Source organism: Phyllostomus hastatus, unplaced genomic scaffold (genome assembly GCF_019186645.2).
Source record: "Phyllostomus hastatus isolate PE091 unplaced genomic scaffold, TTU_PhHast_1.1 phas_scaffold_60, whole genome shotgun sequence".
Lineage (NCBI taxonomy): Eukaryota > Metazoa > Chordata > Mammalia > Chiroptera > Phyllostomidae > Phyllostomus > Phyllostomus hastatus.
The window spans coordinates 17731869-17747923 of NW_025334038.1; the positions used below are offsets into that span (position 1 = coordinate 17731869).

Sequence of the window (16055 nt, forward strand, 5' to 3'; positions counted from 1 at the left end):
ATTTGTTGCAATAAAATTATTCAATTCTATTTTGTTAGTTTATAAAATCTGGTCCTATTTTTCTTTAATGTGACCCTTTTCATTGTCCTTTCCCCACCCCCTCAGCATCTCCGCTTTGGTCTATATTCTTCTTCTCCTTCTTCTTCTTCTTATTCTCCTTTACTTGATCATTTTTTTCCCATAGAATCTCCTTCTGTGTCCTTGCTCTCCTTTTTGTCCTCACTTCCTTTCTTGTCCTTGTCCCCTGTCCTGTCCTCATCTCCCTTCAAGGCCTTGTCCCTTACATTGTCATCTCCCTTCTTGTCCTTGTCCCCTGCCCTGTCCTCATCTCCCTTTTTGTCCTTGTCCCCTGCATTGTCATCTTCCCTTCAAGGCCTTGTCCCCTGCATTGTCATCTTCCTTCTTGTCCTTGTCCCCTGCCCTGTCCTCATCTCCCTTTTTGTCCTTGTCCCCTGCATTGTCATCTCCCTTCAAGGCCTTGTCCCCTGCATTGTCATCTTCCTTCTTGTCCTTGTCCCCTGTCCTGTCCTCATCTCCCTTCAAGGCCTTGTCCCTTACATTGTCATCTCCCTTCTTGTCCTTGTCCCCTGCCCTGTCCTCATCTCCCTTTTTGTCCTTGTCCCCTGCATTGTCATCTCCCTTCAAGGCCTTGTCCCTTACATTGTCATCTCCCTTCTTGTCCTTGTCTCCTGTCCTGTCCTCATCTCCCTTTTTGTCCTTGTCCCCTGCATTGTCATCTCCTTTCTTGCCCTTGTCCCCTGCATTGTCATCTCCCTTCTTGCCCTTGTCCCCTGCATTGTCATCTCCCTTCAAGGCCTTGTCCCTTACATTGTCATCTCCCTTCTTGTCCTTGTCCCTTGTCCTGTCCTCATCTCCCTTTTTGATATTATCTTCATTTTTGTCCTTTCTCTTCTCCTTGTATATTTTCTCTTTTATGTTCTTGTCCTCCTTCTTGTCTTTATCTCCCTTTTGGTCTTTGTCCTCCGTCTCATCATCTCCCCTTTTTTTCATGTTTACTCTTTGTTCCCTTTTTTCACCTTCATCATTTTCACCATTTCCTTTCTTTGATTGGACTTTATCTGTTTTCTTTTCTATGTCCATGTCCTTCTCAATATCTTTCCTTTTGTCTTTTTTTTCTCTCTTCTCTTTCTTCATCTGAGTTTTCTCAGGAAGTTCTTTAACTTTCACTTCAGTTTTCTGTTTTTGTCTCTTTTCATAGGTTTTCTCAGGGTCACTTAGTTTTCCCTTGTGCAGGTATTTAGGACCAGTTTGACTATTTTGTGATGGGACTGCCCAAATTTTCAAATGATTATCCTGTTTTGGTGTAGTTTTCCTTGCTTCTATAGTGACAGTTTTTGCCTTTGTCTTTGAACCTTCTTTCAAATTATCTGAAAATATAATAAAGCATATGATAAATGTACATAGTTCAGAAGTTAACTTTTATGCTGTCATTTTTCATCAGATGCTTTTACTATGCATTGTTTGAGGCAATAAATTTGTTTGTGAAATAATATAAAATTTGTGAAGCTGTATATACAAAGGATTAGATAAAAGGCCCTTGAAATATGGAATCTTCAGGAAGTAAACTGAGAAAAGGCAAAAATACAACACAAAGGAATTGGTAATTGCTAAGTGGAAAATAGCTGGAGTATATGATTAAAATGAACAGAGATATAAACTGAAAAGGAGAACTTTTACTGAAAAAATTATTAAGAGCTAAATTAATTGATCTTGAATGTTTGCTTCTATCATGTTTTAATGCCCTTTTCCTTATTTAATCTAGAGAAAACATACCAGGAGATAATGAAATTGGATACAAAATATAATTTAAGCATGTAATGAGAGTTAGAGTCCTCCCTGAATTGGGAATGGGTCAAAAGTTTAATGAGAGCTCATGTTATGTATCATAGTGTTATGTGATAAGAGTCCTAGATACCAGAAACTGGATATGCAGATTATTCAATTGGTTCTACCCACCTGTGGATGACAATTACTCTCTAATTGGCTCTTCCCTTTGGCTGGAAGTTAGGTGGGTGTTTTGTGTTGGGATATTGCATTATCTGTACTGGACACCCTTATCCCCCTATCGCCCATCTGTAGTATATTCTCAAAAGAAAGTTAACATTTGGGGAACTGTAATACACCTCAGCTTGGATATTGTGGGAATAAACATAATGCAGTTCATCGTTTGTGAAACTGGACAGGTGATGTTGGGGGTAGAGAAATAGGGGAGAGTCCCTATAGAGATCCTCCACAGGGCTCTCAGCTTGGAATGTGAGTGCTGTGAAATAGTCTTGTTTCTTCCTTTGAGAAGGCTTGTTAACTGAATAGTGGAGACATCATTGGATAAGAAGTGAAAAAATATTTGAGTTCCATGGCTTATTATATGGCCTTTGCCAAAGACTCTTAGTATTTTTGCATTTTAACTTTTTAATATGTATAATGAAGTTAGTAATACCAGTCATATTTACCTCATAGAGTTATTTATGTGAGGGTAAAATGAGATAAAGTACAATAATGTGCTTTTAAAATTGCTGAAAGAGTATATGACAGATACATTTGAAGTTAACAATTTGCAGTACAAGAGTAAATTTTACTTTAAAATGTAATTACTACAGTGATCTTTTAATTTTAAAATATTTCACGGTCCTGTGCCAATAATATTTATTGGTATTACAGTTTAAATATTTGTATAATATTTCATTTAACTAATCATACATTTATTAAAAGAGACCTCCTGTTGTATTACTCTCAAATTTTAATTATTGTAAATAATGCTGTAATAAACCACCTAGTACAAAAGCTACTATTTTTCCTTAGAAAAGATTTCTAGAAGTACAACTTCTTAGTCCAAGGATGTGAACATTTTGCATTTCAAAACATATTGCCAAATGCAGTCTTGAAAAGTTAAACCAAATTACCTTACTACCCAGTAGGTCATAGAATTAGAAATATGGCCACACTCTAAAAACAATATTCTACAAATCTTTCCAATCTTTTGCAAACTGATTAAAATAAAAAGTTCCTCTTTATTTGTATTTCTTTTATTTATTTTTTATTGTATTGATTATGCTATTACAGTCATCCCATATTCCCCTCTTCACTCCCCTCTGTGCTGCACACCCTCTCCCACCCACATTCCCCCCTCTTTACTTCATGTCCATGGTTCATACATATACGTTCTTTGGCTTCTACATTTCCTATACTATTCTTACCCTCCCCCTGTCTATTTTCTACCACCATCTATGCTACTTATTGTCTGTACCTTTTCCCCCTCTCCCCCACCACTCCCCATTGATAACCCTCCATGTGATCTCCATTTCTGTGTTTCTGCTCCTGTTCTAGTTTGCTTTTGTTTTTGTTTAAGGTGTGATTGTTAATGATTGCGAGTTTGCTGTCACTTTACTGTTCATATTTTTAATTTTCTTTTTTAGATAAATCCCTTTAATATTTCATATAATAAGGGCTTGGTAATGATGGACTCCTCTAGTTTTACCTTATCAGGGAAGCACTTTATCTGGCCTTCCATTCTAAATGAAAGCTTTGCTGGATTGAGCAATCTTAAATGTAGGACCTTGCCTTTCATGACTTAGAATACTTCTATCTAGCCCCTTCTTGCCTGTAAGGTCTCTTTTGAGAAATCAGCTGACAGTCTAATGGGAACTCCTTTGTAGGTAACTGTCTCCTTATCTCTTGCTGCTTCTAGGATTCTCTCCTTCATTTTAATCTTGGGTAATGTAATTATGATGTGCCTTAGTGTGTTCCTTCTTGGGTCCAACTTCTTTGGAACTCTCTGAGCTTCCTGACCTTCCTGGGCTTCTTGGAAGTCTATCTCCTTTGCCAGATTGGGGAAGTTCTCCTTTATTATTTGTTCAAATAACATTTTCACTTTGTTGCTCTTCCTCTTCTCCTTCTGGTGTGCCTATAATTCAAATGTTGGAACATTACAGATGTCCTGGAGGTTCCTAAGCTTCTCCTCATCTTTTTGAATTCTCATTTCTTCATTCTTTTCTGGTTGGATGTTTCTTTCTTCCTTCTGGTCCACACCATTGATTTGAGTCCCAAGTTTCCTTCCCATCACTATGGATTCCCTGTACATTTTCCTTTATTTCACTTAGCATAGCCTTCATTGTTTCATCTAACTTGCAACCAAATTCAACCAATTCTGTAAGCATCCTGATTACCAGTGTTTTGAACCATGCATTTGATAAGTTGGCCATCTCTTCATCACTTAGTTGTATTTTGTTCTGGAGCTTTGATCTGTTCTTTTATTTGGACCATTTTTTGTGTGTGTGTTGTGCCTGTTATGTAGTGAGGGGCAGAGCCTTAGCTGTTTCCCTGGGCAGGGTAACCCATGTCACTGTGTTGTGACACTGTGCATGGGGAAGGGGTCTGAGAGGGAACAATGGAGCTTGCTCCGCTCTCTGCTGACTTTCAGTCACTTCCCCCACTTCCCACAAGCAAATTGGGCCCTTCTGGTGCTGATTCCCATGTGGGTGGGTTTGTGTACATTCTAGGACCCTGCAAGTCTCTCCAACAATTCTCCTGTGAGGCTGGGAGTTTCTCCTGCTGCCTCAACCCCCACAGGTGTTTTCAATTGGTGGTTTGAGGCTTTATTTCCCTACACTGGGGCAGTGGGTTTTGTAGTCCATCCTGCTCCCCAGTTGTTCCTCCCGGTTTATCTACATGAGAATGTGGGACTGCCCAGTCCACAATTTGCTGCCTCGCCCGGTCTGCCTGCTGCTGCTTTGCTGGCCATCTGCAGCCTTCTGTGTCCCACTCCACTGGGAGTGCCTCACTGTGTCTGTCAGCCACCGCCTTGCCTGGAGTCCTTTCTGCTTAGCTTCCTGTCTCCACCCCTCCTACTGGTCTGGATGAATGTGTCTTCTTTAACTCCTTGGTTGTTGGACTTTCATACAGTTCGATTTTTCTGTCAGTTCTGGTTGTTTTTTGTTTTTAAATTGTTGTTGTCTTCCTTTTGGTTGTGCGAGGATGCACAGTGTGTCTACCTATGACTCCATCTTGGCTGGAAGTCAGTTTCCTATTTGTATTTTTTAAATTAACTAGTATTTTTGGATCTTTAGCATTTGTTTTCTGATATCTTACCAGTATGTTTTCCTTTATTTCTCTTCCTTGCAAAGATTATTATATATTGAATATAACATTTTTGTCAGTGTAGTTTTGTTTTCAAAATTTCTATTTGCTCTTCAAGTTTGTTTATGGTGATTTTTTTTCATATAGAAGTAAACAAAATAGATATAGTTGAATTAATCAAACTTAAATTACAGCTTCTATATTTTATATAGTTCTTGGGAAATAATCTTGCTTATCAAGAGAGCACTGTATGAGGTTAGTTTACAAAGTAAAAATTTGTTTTATAATGCACAGAAATAACCTAATAATAACTTTTAAATAAGCCTAGTCTTGATAGGAGACATCTTAATAATGGAGTATGCTGAGTAATATTAAACACTTTCTAAAACTTTCAAATTTTGGACTTGTGTTTCCTAGAAAGCTGGCTGGTATTGAAAGAGAACAAAATCTGAAATCAAAAGAACTAACAACTGTGCTTGAACAGCAATAAAAACAAACAAACAAATAAACAAACAAAGAAACCACCCCTTCAGTTAGAGCACTAGCTGTGTGGCAAACCCCTGAGAGGTTGGGTTAATAAACATCACCAAACATGTAAAAAAAAAACAAAACCCAACAAAAAATCCCCCTGATTTAAACTATTAGTTTATCCCTTACCAATTTGGCAACTTGTGGAAAACCATCTTTCTGAGACTCAGATATAACACATATGTTAAAGCATACTGAAAACATAGTATGACATATATTAATTACTTAATAAATGTTTTTTAAATGTATTTGTTAATAGTTTACTTTTATTGTATTTTTTCCATTACCATTTATCCCCCTTATACTGTCTTCCACCTCCTGAAATCCAGCTTCTACCTCCTCCTTGCCTCTGCAATCACTACACTGTAGTCCATGTCCATGAGTCTTTTGTCTTTTTTACTCACGCTCTTTATCCTCCAACCCCCTCCCTCCTTGACCCTCTCTGCACCACAGGTGTTAGCCTGCTTTCTATCCACGAGTCTGTCTCTGTTTTGCTTGTTAGTTTAGCTTGTTCATTAGATTCCACACATGAGTGAAATCATATGGTATCTTTCTTTCTTTGACTGGATTGTTTCACTTAAATCATGGTTAAAGATATTAATTGTAAAGAAAATTGGAAAGGTCCAAGGACAAAAAAAATCATTCATAGTCCTACTACTCAAGATCCACCATTATTTATTTATTTTATGACTAGATACTTAGATTTTATTTTTAACTTTATTTTTTGAAGAAATTATTTATTTATTTTGAGAGAGAGAGAGAGAAACATCAGTTTGTTGTTCCATTCATTTATGCATTCTACTTCTTATATGTGCCATGACCAGGGGTCAAACCCACAACCTTGGTGTATCCTCTAATCAACTGAGGAAACTGGCCAGGGCTAGTTTTATTTTCTTTACATAGTGGTGACCTAAGTATTGTATAATTACATTCTAAACAACTTTTTACTAAGTTTTATTCAACATTATGAGTATTTTTCCATATAATTACAAACCCTATGTAAACAATTTTAATGGTGCTATATTATTTTGCATAGTAAATATGTCATAATGTTTTAGGTTTATGTTTTTGAGAAGGAAAGAGTGTACCTACAAGGTAATTAAGTGTAGGAAATTCAGTAACTATATTGTCTATCTAGAAATATTTGCAGTGTGTTTGCAAGACTGAGTTCTGTATATACTCTAAGGAAAAATGTAAAATCAAGCTGGTAGTAAAATGAGTATCTGAAGAAGGCATTTAAGTGAGGCAATCTCTGTCTCAGGCATCTGTCCTGATATGGAGGCATTTGGTAGCTTTCATTTATTCAATAGCTATATAAAAGCAAATCTTACTATAGCAAATTTTATTATAATTATAAACTTTTCATAATTTCATAAAAGAAATGATTGCCCTAGTTGAAGACTCATTTATTATTTTTAGAAAACAATTTAAAAATGAATATTGTAATTGACATGTAACATTGTAAACTTAGGTATTAATTTAATGTATTTATATATTGCAATATAATGGCCACTGTGGTGTTAGCTAACACCTTTATCACATCCATAATTATCATTTTTTTTTGTGTGTGTGGTGGGAACAATTAAGATCTAGTCTCTTAACAACTTGAAGTTTATGATACAGTATTGCTATAATCACTATGTTGTGCATTAGACCTCCAGGAGTTATTTATTTACTAAGTATAAATTTGTACCCTCAAATATCTCCCCATTTCTCCCATGTGTTAGCCCCTGGTAACTACTATTCTACTCTGTTTTTACAAATTCAGCTTTCTTATCTTCCACATGTAAGTGATACTACAATCCTTTGTATTTCTTCAATGTAGGTTGTTATTTCTCCTCTTTCATTCTGCTTTTATTTATTTGGTTCCTCTCTTTTTTTCTTGATGTGTATGGTTAAATGTTTGTCAATCTTGTTTATCTTTCCAAAGACAAAGCTTCTGGATTCATTGATCTTTTGTATGTTTTTTTAAGACTCTATTTTCTTTTTGCCCTACTCTGATCTTTATTATTCCCTTTCTTCTATTCACTTTGCACTTTGTCTTTTGTTCTTTCTCAGGTTCCTTTAAGTGTAAATTTATGTTGTTTATTTGAGCTTATTCTTGTTTCTTGAGACAGACCTGTAATGCTATGAATTTCCTTCTTAGGATTGCTTTCCAAGTGTCCTAGAGATTTTGCATTATTGTGTTCTCATTTTCATTTGTTTCAAGGTATCTTTTGATTTTGTTCTTGATCTCGTTTTCAGCCCATTCATTGTTTAACAATGTGTTATTTAGCTTCCATGTCTTTGTGTACTTTGACATTTTCTTCTTGTCTTGATTTATAGATTCATGGCATTATGGTCAGAGAAGATGCTTGATATGATTTCAATCTTCTTAAATTTATTGAGACGTGGTTTTTTTTCCTAACATGTGGTCTATCCTAGAAATTGTTCCATGTGCACTTGAAAAGAATGTGTATTCTGCTGCTTTGGGATGAAATACTCTGTAGATATTAATTAAATCCATTTGATCAAGTGTGTCATTTAAAGCCACTGTATCCTTGCTGATTTTCTGTCTGGAAGATGTGTCCATTGAAGTCAATGGGGTTTTAAAATCCCCTACTATGACTGTATTTCTATTGATCTCTCCTTTAATGTCCATCAAAATTTTCTTCACATATTTAGGTGCTCCTGTGTTGGGTCCGTACATGTTTACTAGGGTTATATTGTCTTGTTGGATTGTTCCCTTTATCACTATGTAGTGACCTTTTTTGTCTCTAACTATACCCTTGGTTTTAAAGTCTATTTTTTCAGATATAAGTGTCGCTACCCCATCTTTTCATCCTTTCTATTTGAGTAAAATATCTTTTTCCATCCCTTTATTTTAGTCTCTGTGTATCTTTCATTTGAAGATGGGTCTCTTAGAAACATCATATATATGGGTCTTGTTTTCTTATCCATTCCCCTACCCTATGTCTTTAAATGGAGCATTTAAACCATTTACATTTAAAGCGATTATTGATAGGTACATATTTATTGACATTTTATTTTTAACAATTTTTTTTCTCTCCTTAAAGCAAGCCCTTTAACATTTGTTGGAATACTGGTATGGTGTCAACAAACTTCTTTAGATTTTTTTTTTGTCTGGGAATTTCTTTATTTCTCCTTTAATTTTAAATGATAGCCTTTCTGGGAAAAGTAGGCTTGGTTATAGGCCTTTGCTTTTCATTACCTTGAATATTTCATGCCACTCCCTTTTGGCCTGAAATGTTTCTGTTGAGAAATCAGATGATAGTCTGATAGGAGATCCCTTGTACATAACTAGCTGGTTTTCTTTTGCAGCTTTTAAAATTCTTTTTATCTTTAACTGTTGGCAATTTAATTATGATGAGTCTTGGTGTGGGCCCATTTGCATCTATCTTGTTAGGGACTCTCTGTGCTTCCTGGGCTAGCATGTCTCTGTCACTCACCAAATTAGGGAAGCTTTTTTTCATTATTTTGTCAAATCGATTTCCAATTTCTTGCTCTATCTATTGCCTTCTGACACCCCTGTGATGTGAATGCTGAACACTTGAAGTTGTCCCAGAGGCTGCTTACACAATTCCCATTTTTTGGATTCCTTTTTTCTCCATTTTTGCTTCCTCATGTTCCAAATCATTGATTTGATTCTCAGCTTCATCCACTCTATTGTTGTTTCCCTATAAATTGTTCTTTATTTAAATTAGTTTCTGACAGGATCTTTTTTTACACTGTTGAGATCCTCCCTAAGTTCCTTGAGCATCCTAATAACCAGTGTTTTGAACTCTGCATCTGATAGATTGCTTATCTCCCTTTGTTTGAGTTCTTTTTCTGAAGTTTTGATCTGTTCTTTCATTTGGCCCATGTTTCTTTGTCTCTATTTTGGCAGCCTCTCTGTATTTGTTTCTATGGATTAGGTAGAGTTGCTATGACTCCCTCTCTTGATAGTGTGGCCTAATGTAGTAGGTGTCCTGTAGGGTCCAGAAGCACAACCTCCCCTATCACCTGAGCTGGGTACTTTGAGGTGTGCCCTTTGTGTGGGCTGCATACACTCTTCTGTTGTAGTGGAGCCTTGATTGCTGTTTTCAGTCAATGGGAGTGTTTATCAGTCCAGTCAGCTGAAAGGACTGGCTGTACCACTGACCACCAACTTCCACCCTCCATGGAGGATCAGCTGTGCAGGAGCAGGGTGGTGGTGTTCCAATATGGTCTGTAGTTGTCCATTAGGTGCTCATGTTCTGGGGTTTCCTGGGTGATATAGGCCAAGGTCAGCCCCCACCTGTGTTCTGCCCAGGGCCACACTGTTTGGGCTATAAAGCAATCTGAGATGGCTGCTGATCATGTTGGGCTTGGAGATTTCCAGACAAAGCCAATTTGTGTTCTAGGCTGGCTGCTGCTAGTGCTGTATCTGGGACTACTTAGCAAGAGGTATGGGGTTTGGGGGCTCACTGAGGCTGGCTGTTGCTTCTTTGAGAGGATTTAGGAAGTGGTGAAGCATGAGCCAAGGCTAGACATTCATATGGATAAGTCCCTGTTAGCAGCTTGGGTGGGCTCCTAAGTTGTGTGGGACAGGGTCTCAGGGCATCTCCAGGGCAGGGCAAACAGTGTTAGCCAGGTTGATGGAGTCTTAGTTATGGTAACCACCTGCTGGCTTTGTCGTTCGATGTGGGTATGGTTCAGAAAAGGGACAATGGCCTCTACCCACCTTTCTGTGTGGAAGAAAGCTGTCCCCCAGCTCTTGCCTTGATGCCAGACACTTCAGTTCCTCCCTGTATGGTACTGGTGCTTTTCAAGCTGCTACCTCAGTGCAGGAGCTCAGAGGGAGAGCATCTGAGTAAGTCTGTTTGGGTTCTTTAAGAAGAACTGCTTGAGACTTCAGAAGTTTATTCCACAGACTCACCCTTGCTGATTTTTGCAGCCAGAAGTTATGGGGACTTATCTTCCTGGCACTTGAACTCTGGGCTGAGGGACCTGGTGTGGGGCTGGGACTCCCTGTTCAGAGATATCCCTCTGAAATTTTTATCTACCACACATGGATGTAGGACCAGCCATTCCGCATCTCTACACTTCTTACCAGTCTGGATGGATGTGGTTTGTTTAATTCCATAGTTGGCAGACTTTCATTCAACTTGATTTCTGACAGGTCTGAGTGATGATGTTGTATATAATTTATTCATAATTTTATGTGGTTGTGTGAGGAGGCAAGTCTTGTTTACCTATGCTATCATCTTGAATCAGAAGTCTCTGTTTACTTCAACAAACCAGCTTTTGGTTTCTTTGATCTTTTGTATTGTTTTAAGACTCTTTCATTTATTTATTCTCTGATCTTTATTATTTTGAACAAAATCTTATTTATTTTTAGAGAGAAGAGGAGGAAGAAAGAGAAGGAGAGAAACATCAATGTGTGGTTGTCTCTCACATACTCCCTACTAGGGACTTGGCCTGCAACCTAGGCATGTGCCGTGACTGGGACTTGAACTGTCAACCCTTTGATCACAGGCTGTACTCAATTCATTGAGCCACACCATCCATGGCTAATCTTTATTATTTTTTTCCTTATGCTCACTTTGGGATTTGTTTGTTGTTGTTTTTCTAGTTTTTTTCTTAAAGCTATAATGGTGGTTGTTTACTTGACATTTTTTTTTATTTCTTGAGATAGATCTGTATTGCTATGAACTTCCCTCTTAGAATTGTTTTTGCTGTGTCCTAGATTTTGAGATGTTGTGTTCTCTTTTTGTTTGTCTAAAGATATCTTTTGATTTCTTCCTTTATCTCATTCCTAATCTATTCACTAACCAGTAACATGTTATTTAGCCTCCATGTGTTTATATGTTTTCAAGTTTTCTTTTTGTAATTGAACTCTAGTTTCATAGCATTGTGTTGGAGAAGATGTTTGATATAATTTTAATTCTTATTAAATTTGTTGAAATTTGTTTTGTGGTCTAACATGTGATCTATCATGGAGAATGTTTCGTGTGAGCTTGAAAAAAATGAATATTCTGCTGTTTTGGGCTGAAATGTTCTAAAAATATTAATTGAACCCATCTTGTCTAATGTTTCATTTAAGACTACTATTTCCTTGTTTTTTCTCTCTGGCTGACATACACGTTGATATCAATGGGGTGTTAAAGTCCTCTATTCTGACTGTATTTTGTCAGGTTCTCCCTTCATGTCCATCAATATTGCTTTATATATTTAGGTGCTCTTATATTGGGTTCACAAATATTTTCCAGGGTTATGTTCTATTGTTGGATTGATCCTTTTATCATTATGAAATCTTTTAGAATCACCTTTTTTGTGTTAAAGATACTTTGTTGATATAAGTATTGATACCTCCAATTTAAAAAATTTTCATTTGCATGATATACCTGTTTCTATCCCTTTACTCTTACTCCGTGTGTGTCTTTCAATCTGAAGTAAGTCTCTTGTAGGCTGCATATGTACTGGTCTTGTTTTCTTATCCATTCAGCCACCTTATGATGACAATTATTTTGAATGGATTTCAAGCAATCTACAGATCTTTATCATTGGGTGGTTACTGCAGCTTTACTAGTTTTCTTTGATGAGTCATGTTTGCTTGATTTTTTGTGATTCATGTCACCTTGCATTGATTACTATGCATTTGAAGGAGCCAACATGTTAGTCTGTCTTTTTAGACAAGTTTTAGCTGGTAAAGATCTTCTACCATGTTTTCAGAGTGATGGGACTGCCTCTGTTCTCTCAGTTAAGTGGTAATAGAGCTGAGTCACATGACTGTTGCCATGTCTACAATTGGGTTTGTAGTCAACAGGCCTAATGTGGGAATATGAGTGGGTATGGTCTCTCCTGGATCTCCAGATAGATGGGACTGCTTCTAGAACTGTATTGGGGTAGGACTGCAGACAAGTCACAGGGCCATTTCTGCATCTGCTAGCAGCATGCCTGATACTTGGAATGTTGATGGGTTTGGGTTGAACTGGGTCTTTGGATAGGTACCTGTGTTGGAAACATTGCCTCCAGATCAACAGTAGAGCAGGGTTGGGTAAGGTCACAGGGATGCCTCAGGGCCTCTAGTCAGTATCAAGTTCTGTAGCCTGCAACCAGAGGCTTGGACATCCTGTACCTTGCCTGGTCGGTCAGATCATCCACTGGATTGTGGCAAAGTGGGGCTGGAACTGAGTCCTACAGATGTTTCAGTCCACAGCTGGAACTGAGGGTGGCAGTCCTGATACCAGAACCCTGAATGGGGTTCCTGGGTGTCTGGGAAGGTCGGGTTAAGAACATTGCTAAGTCCGAGTCTGAGTCACAGGGATGCTTCAGGATCCAGTCAGGACCAAGGTCAGTGAGGCTGTTACTGGCAGTATAAATGGGCGTGGTGCCTCTTGGATCCTTGTGCAGGCAGGACTGACTCCTGACTAGTGGTAGAGCAGGGCTAAATTCAGATCACAGGGTAGCTTTGCAATCTTCAGTCAGATATGTGGCAGGTGTGCAGTTCATACCAGTGTGGGCTGGTGTGATTCCCCTCAGGTCTCTCGGAAGATGGGGATGAATGCTGGGCCACAACAAAGAAGTCCTGGATCTGTTTGGAGGGTTGGGACCGCTTTTGATCTGTAGATAGAACCATGTTTGGCAAGACTGCTACCAGGTACTGGGTCTGCTTTTTCAAAGCAGCAGCTTTCCTCAATTTTGTGATTTACCAGGATTTTGCAACCTCCTATATGGATCCCAAAGCTCCACAAAGACACTTTTTATTCATGGGTGGCTTCCAGGTAGTCATTTGTGTTAAGGAAGTGAGCTGGGAACCTCTTATTCCACTATTTTGCTGATGTAAACTATTGTCTTTAGAATTATATACGTCTGCATGCAGACATTATATATAGACATTATATGCAGAATTAGGCTTGTGCATGACTTAGAAAGTACATTATTAACTGACCATAACAGTATTATTCTCTATTTTTAGGATGGATGCTTGGAATTGCTTATGTTTTTAGAAACCACCATACACCTTGCTGTTTTTATACGGAAAGTTTTCTGTGCTTGAAAGAGTTTTACCCCATTCTTTTTCACATGAAGTTTTTATGTGAGGCTCAACTCAAATGCCACCCCTATGTATTCTTTACCTGTTCTTCTCTGTGCCCATACCCTCCTCTATCTCAATAAACTGGCTTAGTTTCTGTACTCTAGTAATGTAAGTGCATGTCTGCTGTGAAAGCACCTCTCACTCAGAGCTGTGTTATATGATGTATGCATCACTGTCCGTTACAGGGTTTCTATGAGACTCAGAAGTTGTTTCCCAGAACCCAGTAGAGTGACTAGAATATAATAGGACTTCAAAAAAAAAAGTAAACCTATTTATATTTCTGTTTTATACTAATTTCATTTTATCTCACAAATCCCTATCCCCAAATGGACTAATTTTAACCTTTGAGAGTCTTCAGATCATTTGAATCTTAGAAAGATTAAGTAAATTTCCCAAGGTCACATTGTCATTGTGGACATTTCCCCCTATAATTAAAAAAATTTCAAATACATAACTTGTTGCTGAATATACAAAATTCCATGGTATGGACTCATTGTAACTTATTTACTCATTCCCATATTATTGGAAATTTGATTGCTTATAAAATTTTTATTATTATAAGAAAAACTACAATGAACAATTTAAACCTATGTATATGTGCTCAGTTTCCTTATCTGAAATTTAGAGATAATAACATTACTTATACCAAAGAATCATTTTAAGAAAGATATGATAAATAGAATGCTTGACACCTAGTAGGTTATCAGTTAATGGAGGCTACTATCTTTGTTGTTAGAGGACATGTGATATGAATCAGGCAGCTTCCTGGATGTGGGGAATTCAATGGTGAATAAAGTGGATGTGGTTCCTGTGTAATGTCTGCTGGGAAAACAGATGAATAAAAAAGCAACCATGATAAGGTAAGAAGGGTTTTGACTTATAATCAATTCCAGGACTTATATCTTTTATTTAGCTGTCTGTAACTCTTATTTTTTGAAATGTTTGTCAGTAATCCTATGGGATTTTCTAAAGTTACAATTTTGATATATCACTTGGAAAAAATGAGAAATGTTTATAGGCAAGGACTAGCTTACTAACTGGGATAACTTTGTTTCATTTGTAATAAATTAGTTAATAAAACTTGGTTACAGGGCCTGGGAACTTCTGGTCAAGATAGTTGAGTAAATAAACACTGCACTCACCTCTTCCCATGACCACATCAAAGTTACAACCAAGTTATAGAATGATCACTCTTTTCAAACCACCTGAAGACAAGCTGAAAAAAACTTCCAAACTAAAAATATAAAGATTAATCCAAGCCCTGGCTGGCATAGCTCAGTGGATTGAGTGTGGGCTGGGAACCAAAGTGTCCCAGGTTTGATTCCCAGCCAGGGTATATTCCTGGGTTGCAGGCCAGAACCCCCAGCAACTGCACATTGATGTCTCTCTTTCTCTCTCTCTCTCTCTCTCTCTCTCTCTCTCTCTCCCCTCCCTTCCTTCCCTCTCTAAAAAATAAATAAATAAAATCTAAAAAAAAAGATTAATCTACATTGAGACTGGTAGGAGGGGCAGAAGTGCAAAACAGGTTGATCCTGTACCTATGTGTGGTGGTTAAGAATTGGGAGGGACATCATGGTTGTGGAGGTCCCATCTGAGGAGCAAGGAATGCCAGCCTCAAACCAGGCTCATCAGCCTGGAGCACCAGTACCATGGAGAGGAGTCTCCACAACATGTGGCTTTGTTGTCAGAGTACATGTGATATGAATCACTATGACAACCAGTAGGGATTCTGCCTGGGTGAGAGAGAGTGTTTCTGTAGACCCAGGCATCCTCTTAGAGTGCCTGAGTACAGACTTACTGGCTCACAAACATGTGCCCTGAGCTCCAGCAAAGGGACAGCAGCTTGAAAGGTATCAGGGATATACAAGGAAGAACTGAAATGTCTGGCTTTAGGGTGAATGCTGAAGGGGCAGGCCTCTCCCAGGCAAAAGCACTAGCAGGTGCCATTGTTTCTTTGTTGAGCCCTCCACTCATCCAGCCTTCAGGCTCAATGGGCATCAAATCCATTAACATGGCTAACACCACATGCCCTACCCAGATGATTCTCTGAACCTGACCAACTAGCACACCTACCTGAACCTCTTTCAGCAGCATTTCCACATGAATGGCCATATTTTGCCCATGTTGCATACTTTTCTGAAATCTCCCAAAGGGTCACAACCCCCAAAAGTGCATCAGCCAGCTTTGGTGTGCCCTGTACCTCTTGCCAAGTGGCTCCAAGCCCAGGACTAGTGGCAGCTGGCCTTAGTTCCTAGCATAGCCTCTTCAAGGTACCCCCAAACCAAACACAGTCAGCTTACAATCATTGATCACTTTGTAGCTCCTACAAGGTGACCCCTGACTGGACACAGGCAGTGGCTGACCTTGGTTGATA

At 38.3% G+C, this 16055-nt stretch overlaps 1 protein-coding gene across 1 annotated transcript in view; it reads right to left on the minus strand.

Moving 5' to 3' along the window:
- Positions 1-357: 357 nt before the first annotated feature.
- The window catches only part of TSBP1 (testis expressed basic protein 1), a 29217-nt gene continuing 13519 nt past the window's right edge, over positions 358-16055 (minus strand). Inside the window, exon 3 of the mRNA XM_045825917.1 lies at positions 358-791. Within this exon, the coding sequence (XP_045681873.1) occupies positions 358-791 (434 nt within the window). The remainder of the gene's footprint in view (positions 792-16055) is intronic.